Source organism: Chironomus tepperi, unplaced genomic scaffold (genome assembly GCF_022539635.2).
Source record: "Chironomus tepperi strain 1889 unplaced genomic scaffold, CSIRO-AGI_Ctep_v1 contig_490, whole genome shotgun sequence".
Classification (NCBI taxonomy): Eukaryota; Metazoa; Arthropoda; class Insecta; order Diptera; family Chironomidae; genus Chironomus; species Chironomus tepperi.
Window position 1 is genome coordinate 1 of NW_027226612.1, and position 9,927 is coordinate 9,927.

The window sequence follows — 9,927 nt, forward strand, 5'->3', positions numbered from 1 at the left end:
CTGTATAAGTAAAATTCAGCTTCCTTCAAAATGTCTATATTCAGCTCAAATTGAATAATTTTGATAAAGTGCTGAATTCCGGCACAACTGAAAAGTACTGAATTCCAGCTAAACTAAAAGTAATAAATTCAGCTCAACTGAAGAGTTCTGAATTGATCATTACTACCTAGTGCTGAATTCAGCTTGTTGAATCTTCTGAATTCAGCACAGATGAATAGCCTCGTTGAGCTCAACTGAATAGCAGCTTGACATGCATCCAGCTCTCTCTATGTGGACACTGCAGGTTATCCCACGGATTTATTGAACACAACACCGAATATATGACCTAAGAAACAGAGGGTACGATACTAGCTACTCTAATTGTTTAAATATGCTTCAGATCAGTCAAACAAATTTCCACTCCAAAATGCAATAAATACTTCTTAATTTCCAACAAAAGAACATCTCCATAATCGAATTAATCATAAATTAGTTTGATCAACTGATGTCAAGCTATCGACGTAGCATTCATTCTTGTTCCATTTTTTATGTCGATACCAAATGATACTCGATTAAATCGATTCTGTACGTTTTACTCGTACAACTCAAATGAATACATCAATTTCCGTGTAACATCTGCCTTTTATCGCATTCGTTCAACTTTTGCTTTAATATATAAGAAAAGGCAACAAAACAGGAGCTTAAAGCACATCACAAAACACCAGAGAAGAATGGAAGCAAGAAAAAATATATCAGCTATTGGCAACACAGAATAAAAGGAGAAAAAGTGTACATACATACATCCATATATAATGTACACACATATAATCGATACATTTTTGTCAGAAAATTGAAAATTTCTTCTATGTTAGCAGATGAGATGAAAAAAATTACAAAAGTACTCTGACCTTATCGAGGGTATTCAAGCGCATTTTGTTACAGCCATCTGCAATTTGTGTAATAAGCACGAATCAATTTGCATTATGAGCATTAAAAAAGTTTTATCAGATAACGATTTTTTAAAATTCAAATTTTTTAACGGTTGCTAAAAATTTGAATTTTTCAAGCATCGCTTTAAAAATGTTTTTCTTTTGTTTATGAAAAGAAAAATCATTAATTACCGTACATGGAGATGGTTTAACGCTTCGAGACCAATCGATACCGGAGTAATTTGATGGCACCAAGCTAATGCTTCAAACTAGAGCTTTCTACGAGTTAGTTAGCCAGCAAGCTAGCTAACTAGCCATCCAGTCAACTAGTCAGTAGGCTAGTCAACACGATAACCAGTCACAAAGTAGCCAGCTGGATCCCAGCAAGCCGAACAAACTTGACTTGCCCCTTTTTCCTTAAAAATGCACAATAATAAGAATAGAATATGGATCGGAAAAAGTTTCTGACGAACCAGGCGCATTTATTTTTTAGGCGGGTTAAAAAAAAATTTATGTAAATTCATGTTGCAAATTTATAGAGGAAATTTCCATACTCAAATGTAATTTATTCATCTATTAGGGATGATAAAGTCAAGGACTTTTTTGATACATTTCGTGGAAAATCTTCATTTTTTTTTATTGATTGTTTGATTTTTTTTTCAATGCTTTCTTGAATAATAAGGAAGTTTCCATGAGAAATTGTCGAGAATTTTTTTATATTTTATGTTGAAGGATCTCCTTGTTCATTGTTGCAGAATGAATGAAACATAAACTGAAAATGTATGTAAAAATTATTTTCAAATTCATAACAAGTCATGATTTATCAGCAGAATAATGTGACATTATTAAGAAGAAAACGATTTATGGTTTAATATGAGTTTTATGGAAGCTTTAAAGTATATTTTTGTGGCATAAATTTAATGCAATTTGGTTCAACTTAATAGCAATGTGAATTCAGTTCAGCTTAGCTGAATAATGCTGTATTTAGCTCAATTGAGTAGTGTTGTATTCAGCACTGGTTGAGTTGAGTAGTGCTGTATTCAGCACTGCTGAGTAACGCTGGATTCAGCACTGCTGAGTAACGCTGTATTTAGCACTGCTGAGTAGCATTGTAATCAGCTCAGCTGAGTAGCGCTGTATTCAGCTAAACTGAGTAGCGCTGTATTCAGATCAACTGAATAGTACTGTATTCAGCACAGCTGAGTAGTGCTGAATTCAGTTCAGCTGAATACCACAGAATTCAGCTTTAAAACATTCAAACTTCAACTCTATTCGTGCACTGCCTAAAGTTACAGTTCCATTTTATTCAAAATAGAAATTCATCTTCCAAGCAGAATCTATAGAATTGAAGACTCATATAGACTCATATGCCTTAGGCATATCCTATCAGCAGCTGTAGACAATAATTTAATAAGTAACAATCTTCAAAATAAATTATCATCAATAAGGCTTTATGAGGACTTTGCTACACGTGCCGTTGACTGACTTTATTTTTAATTCCCAACCAGTTAAATCCCATCCGTCTACATCAGCATAAACAGAGTCAACAACAACAACAAAGGCAAAAAATCCTTTCAATGAATTTTACATTTTTCATTTTATGACTTTAAGGAACGTCGAACAGCACAACAAAAAAAAGTTGTCTGCATTTGTATGGAAATTATTTCTGTAAAATCATGTAAGATTACTCATTTGATATGGCATAATCTTAATAATTCTGTGCTATTGTGATGATGCAAGCGTCTACGCATAATGTTAAAATATTCTGCTCTTTTTTTTATGACTTTCCAAAAAAGTACCAAGAAGAATCTCGTGTTGACGAAAAGTTTTTTGTTCCATCCTTTACTTCTTCTTGTGCTGTCTCCTTTCCCTTCAATCTCAAAATGACAAAATTAAATCAATTTGTCGACATTGAGAATTTTCTTTTTTTTTGTGCTTCTCTTTATTTTTTATGACAAAATCACATGAAATGACTTTTTTGCCTTCAGACAAATATATAGGCTTGTGCTGAAAGTTTTTTTCTCGAAGCTTTTATGGATGTATGTGCGCATTTTTTATTCGGATATGCGTTTTGTTTACTACAAATTGTTGTAAGAATACATTGAATTGTTGCTATGTCGATGATATGGATGATTAATGTTGGCCTTGATGTAGAGTATCTACATATGCTTTTAGGACAAATTAGTATTTTGCCAGAATTTGCGAGATTGCTGTTTCTGCATTTTAAACGCGCAGGCTGATCCTAAGAAGGCAAAAGACCTAAAGATAGGGTGACCAGAGGATTTTCGCAAAAAATCAGGACACTTTTGGAAAAAAAACGGGACACTTCTAAATTTGGCACTATTGGCGTACTTTTGGACTATTTTGAGTCTTAATATTTAAAGAACTAGTTAAAATTACGTTTTAAATTGACCAAAAAGTGCAGAAAATGATTAAAATTCAGGAAAAAATATTTTTAGTCCTAGGCTTGAACCCGGACCTTTAAAAGGAAAATGTTCAAAATTTGTCAAAAATTCCAAAATGTGTATTGAGTTTTCAGCTTCTTGAAAAATCGAAACATTTTGAGGCTTTGTCGGTACACAGCAGCATTCCGGCAAAAATACAATATATGGCTGCCCTAGTTAAAGTGAGTAGGCTTCGATGTACAGGACCCCTATTAGGCAATACATGAATACATGGTACAAAAATACCAATAAAGTACCTAAAAGTGGTCTCATTGCCAGCTAGAGGATATTTTATTAGAAAACCTGTTCGAAAGAACTCATGGAAGGAGCTGTCAATCGAGTCAGTATTGCACTTAGAATGGGGAATTGGCAAACAATAGAGCTAGCTTAAGGCGACCTAGGAGCTAGTTTTGGGATGCTACATTTGGATCAGAATTGATCTATACGATCAGCAAAGCCTAAACCCAAGTATAAATATCATATCTCAAATATCTCTGATTAGCAATTATAGGAAACCGAGATACACGCTTCATTACGGTACCTCTAGAGCATCAATACGATGCTGTTTTGACGGAACGGTTTGACGACGTGGGAATCAATTCAATTTGACTCCAGCTAGTCTATTTTAACTAACTTGTTTACAAGTCAGGTTATTAGAAATTGAGTTTAATTTTTCCTTTATTCTAAAAGCACAATGCATTCTACTAGGGCAATACTACATTGTCGTGGAGTGATGACGTGAAGGTGAACTGACGGTACCATGACGGCAGTTTTTTGCCCTTTTGAACAGCGAAAATCGAAATTTTCTAAATCACTTAATTTCAAATTTTCAATATGTTGCTTACCAGTCAATTAAGGACCTATTCACGAATTATATGAATAAATGGATCTATCTTAAAATGCCTTGGCATCACTGAATAACTTCTAGAGAGATTTTATAGCTCCTTTGCATCTTAGCCCTGAATCAACATATTGATCAGCAGTGTCAAATCTAGAACAATCTAACTCGTTTTTCATAAAATCAAGCAATACGAAAAAATTCTAGAAGAATTGACATCAAATTCAGCTTCAAAAGCAGCACGAGTTTGACGAAAAAAAAAACAGCAAACGTTTTATTTTTCACTATAAAAGCTATAAACTCAAACATTGTGTATTGTATTACCACTCGTTTTCATATTATTATATATAGATCTATATAGGCAAACTGTCTTGATACGATTTTTTTTATTGTTGTGAGCTTCTGCAAATTTATTATTTCAGCCAGAAAAATACATCTGCATGAGAATTTTTTCTTCTTTTTTTATTTTCTGTTAGCGTTTTGCTTGTGTTGATGCGTGCCTTTTTATCAGATGTGGGCAAACTGTGCATCATGTGATTGCTGTGTGAGCAACGATGCTAAAGTACTGGAAATTTGATGCTGGCAGAAGTTATCAAAAGACAAATCCAGCTTCGATGAACACTACATGAGGCAATGGCACCTAGTGCGGCTTCGCTAAGGAAGTAGAAGTAATTAGTGGGCATACTGCGAAAATGGGAAAGTAAGTCCTGAGGGGAGATACACACGCTTGTTATAATGCCCTTGACTGGAATTTACACACTAGAGCTCCAAAAGCAACATGGTACGTAGGGTGGTAATTAAGGAGTGTCAGTTAAATGTCAAAACTGAGAATGTTTGCAAGCTTTGTAATTCGGCCAGAAATACAGTCAGATGGAAAGCCTTTTGAAGCAACCTGGGCTCCAATTACGAGCATGGTTCCTGTAAGAAAGTAAGTATTGGTCGTAAACCTCGACCGAAACCACGCACGGCATACATTTCATGTCATTTCCAAAAGTTTTGACACCAGACTTTTGTGTCGCGTTGGGAGTTGAGTAGGCCGTCGTTCTGACTCGATAGCTGATCAAACGGCAAGTGTTTCACCTTCACGTGGTACTTCCCGCTGGCAACCAAAGCTGTACCCGGATAAGTACCTATTCACATTGTTGCCTGTAGTGTGGTAGCCCTACAAACAGGCTAGGTAAAGCAAGCTTTCGACTTGATACATTCAATCCTTACCCGCAGGTTGCCCACCACTGCATTTATATAGTAGTTCTAAGTATGGATGTAAAGATATAGAAAAAAAGTAACAACATGAAAACCCTCAATTTCCTCTTAAAATTGATCGTAAAATCATTCGCTTGCTGAATACAAAATTCCACCTTAAGCACACACATAGATTTACTTCTTCGTATCCTAACAACAAGCCCAACAAGATATATTGCGAATGGAGAATTGTAGAAAAATAAAGAAAACAACTCCTTTATGTACAGGGGCGCGTTAAGTTCTATTTAAATATATTGCAATCTTATACACTTTCGTAAATATCTTTTCAAATCATTATCATCATCCTCGAGTATTATGCCTTTTCGTATAATAACACGCATATTTTTTTTTTCAAGTGGCACTTTGTGAGTGGTTTGGGGATGTTAATGTTATTATGTCTATATGGGTGGGTTGTTTATCAACTTTAATGTGTTTATTTCACTTAATTTTGGTATTGTTTATTATTTGGGGATTTTTAGACAATTCAGTTGATGAGGCTCTACTAGATCTAAGCTTTATTTGTAACTAGTCCTCTAGTCTCTAGTCTTCTGCTTGGCTTTAGAATCATTGTTCCCAGAATGACGGTTAAAGGACATTTCTCCAAGGAAACTACCTTTTCTCTCTATTCTCCTGCATAGAACCTGTTCCATTCTATTTACAGTAATGCTTCTTATAGCCCACAAATTGAGGCTTGGCTTGCTTACTGTCTTACTGTAACCTTGTTTCTTACTAGAGCTAATGTTACATCAAAAGGCTAACCATCTGATTCTATTGCTGAAATCAGCTTGTTCAAGTTGATCCAACCCAGAAAGCACATGCATAGGGCATAATAAAGTTAAAGAAATGTGGCACCTGACTTGCATCACTCTGGACTAGGATCTGATTTGATGGAGCCTTAAGCCTCATGCCAGACTTACGAAAATCAGGAGCTGGATTTCAAGCATTTTCTACATCGAATCCCTTCTGGATTAGTAGAGCTAATTTCGATATTCTCTAGGGTGTAGACAGGTAGAGCTTGACTTCAACCATAGTCTTAAAATCAAAATTTCTTAAAATTGCTAGAAAAACCCTTGCTTTCAAAATTTTTGGCTGCTTCCCTGTTTCCCTTCATCCAGTTAGCCCAAACTCCCAAATTAAGGGTTTCAACGGGATATTCAATGATTCTCTCGAGTGGACAGCTTGGCATATTGTCATTAGTCAATCTAGGTGAGGTGTCACATTATGTTACTCGATTAGCTATGGTTGATAATGACATTATGTCAATCTAGTAACTAATTAATCGTGTGACATAATGTGTCAAGTCACTAGATTGACTAATGACCAACTAATGACATTATATCAAGCTGTCCGTAGGTCTAGTGATTAACTAGACATTGTGTCAAATTGTCCACTTAGATCTCATACCCAAAAGCATCAAATTCCTCCTATCAAGTCCCTAACTGATTCCCGTCCTAAAAATAACCACCAGTTCAGTCACCCTATCCCAAAAATCTCATTCCATTATCAGCCATATATTTGTTTCCATCTTCACATCGTAACCACACTAACTCAATAGATCAATACATTGATGAGTGGATATATACTAAAGGAATGTATAGTCAATGCTGCTACATATTTTCATCATAATAGATTTTCTACGTAGACCAATCAAAAGAGCTACAACCAATAAAGTGCAAACATGATATCATTGCGGTTAATGATTGACACGTTAAAATGCGATGAGCACTTGATATCTGTATTGATTCTTTACGTATATTTATCAACATCTATACACACATACTCAAATGTCTACGTGCACACGTTTTGCTTCGGTTTTTTTTTTTTGCTGAGATTTTCATCGCATACATGGTGAATGTGTATCAGCACTTGAAAGGTACTTCATTAGTTTAATATAATCAATCAATTTATAATATTCACTGATTGAACATGTAATTGAGTAAGTATTGAATGCATTTGGATAAGGATTGATTTTCAATCAATTTTGAATAGATTTTCATAGTTGGATAATTAATTGAAATATGGATTTAAAGTTTCGCATGGAAAGCGGTTATGATTGTTTATGGTTGGGTTGAGTTGTATTGGATACGATGGAAAAAGATAAAGGAACAAAGATTTGCTATCAAAGGCATTGGAATTTGAATTTTTGGCAATTTTTGATCAAGTAATTAAAAATAGTTCTTAGTGAAGCTATCATGTTTGCTTGATTGACTCTAATACTTGATTTAATCTATCCCGGGTAGCACAGCTGGATTAGGGATCGTTTACTTATTTTGTAAAGCTCTCAGGGGGTTGTTAAAATTTTGTTACGGAGGGCAGGGAAGGGGATAAGAAAGTTAATTTTTCGTGTTATCCTTAACATGCTGTTAAAAGCCTGCTCTACTTAAATATAGTAGTTAAACATGCTCGCGAGCGTGATCTCAGCTTAATCTATTCATGAGAGCATGCTCCTTGCCTGTTAGGGTATGAAATAAGTGAATAGACCCTTAATCGGTCAAAAACCTAGCCACAGATCAGCTTGACTCAAATTTAAGGCTAAAGTTCGGTTTTTATGCCAGAATCATGCCGACCTTGGAATACCTTGTATCGGACTTGATTCGATTTACCGACTTGTGCTATTGGAGGACGAGACTAAACATAATTTGGGTATTCGATCCGGGGTTCAAAAATTCCTGAATTCTGGGTTTCCATGCAATTCAATCCTGGGATTGAAACCTTAAGTGTCATGAATATTGAAGAAAATAGTTTGTGTCTTAATATAGGCATTGAATATAAGCTCTTATGATCCTCTCATTTGGTAATGTTGGGTTAGAGTATGTTTAGTCTATCCCGAGCGACACAAATAAAGAAGGCTCTGTAACTGAGTATCTAAGACACAGCTAAAACTCTTTTATTAACAACAAATGGTTGCCATATGGACACCAAACGGAGATGGCTTCCATTTGTGTTCGAAAGAAGTTTAGTGCCTTAAACGATTCGTGGCAGAACCTTTGTCATTTGTGTAGCTAGGATAAAAATTACAAGTCATAGACAAGATGGTCAAATACTGAATATGTCCAGATATTAGAGTAATTTCACGACATACCATTGATAGGCTAGTAGTAGAAAACCATTGACAAGGCGATGTACTGATACCAAATACAAAAACATTAAGCTATTCAGGCTATAATTCAATCCCATTCCCAGAAACATTTACAAGTGGATTAAAATTCAACAGACAATTATTGAAAAAAAAATTATTCATTAAATTAATAATTCATCATAGCAGCTTCCATTTTCCAACCTAAATGATCAGTATTGATTAATCATTCCATTATACTCTCTGTGAACGTGATGATTTCCACTTACATTGATGAAAAGCGATATCGTTATGACTCGCAGTAATTTATATATATTTTTTTTATATCAATTCATACTCAAAATAATAATGAGGTATTGATGATGACTTACCTCCACTTGCAACACATGTAATATTAATGGAAGCTCCTTCATTATATGGACCAAGTATATAGTGAGGTAGTTGAGTGCCTTTTGCATCAAATATCGTAATGCTATCAGGTGGCACTGTGAATAATAATAAAAGAAATTGAGGATATGAGCGAGATGCTCGCATTAATGTTAATGAGGTGTAGAATTATACATATATTATTTATGGTAGTCATGGAACATAACATTTACCTATAACACTCAACTGAATTTTTATATTTCGCGTTGGACTTTTAATAAAATCAACACGACAACGATACAAGCCATTATCCTGTCCTTTAACATTCGTTATAATAAATGATGATAATGATGTTGTATTAAAATGAGATCGTCCATTGAGGCTACCCGTACCCTCATGATGTAAGCCTTTATCCAACATCTCCGTATGTCGTACATCGAAACTATATATAGGCGTACTTTGACCTTCTTTATACCATATAACAAGTGATACTCTATCAGCATCAATTTGTGATGTTAGATTGCATGGTAAACGTGCTGTGGTGCCTTGTACTGCTTCCACATGAAACAGTGGTGCTGCATTTGTGTAAGTGAATGTTTTTTTTCGGGTGAACGTTGTTATGAAATAAATGAAAGCAATTAAATTTAATTAGAATAGAAAAAAAATATATAAATTTCTGCTCATGTCTCGTATGACTCTTGCTGCTGCATGAAATGACAGGAAGAATAGAGACGAGAAGGAGCACAAAAAAAGAGAAATTTTTCCACATAAAAGCTTTTCCTGCTTCCTTTTAAAACAGATTTTTTTTGTAACGTGATTAAGCTGAAGGAATTTATGAAGTTTAGATGAATTTAGGATTTTAGGAATTTTATACTGAGTTGTGGACGATTTTCATTGTTTATGAGTATCATAGACTGAAATTACTGATAAATACAGAATTATACTTGGAAGTTGGGATTAACCACCTTCAGGCATCATCTAATGCTACTAATTTTACTTTATTAGTAGTACAGATCAATTGTGATCCATGATCTTTGAAGGATGTGGCCTCAA

General features: G+C 34.7%; 1 protein-coding gene across 1 annotated transcript; it reads right to left on the reverse strand.

The window, feature by feature from the left end:
- Positions 1-8,879: 8,879 nt before the first annotated feature.
- Positions 8,880-9,449, reverse strand: LOC139099909 (uncharacterized; the record flags this gene model as incomplete). Its single annotated transcript, XM_070652447.1, has 2 exons — positions 8,880-8,993; positions 9,108-9,449. Coding segments are annotated over 2 exons (456 nt in total), but the record flags the coding sequence as incomplete, so codon positions are not given.
- Positions 9,450-9,927: the final 478 nt, after the last annotated feature.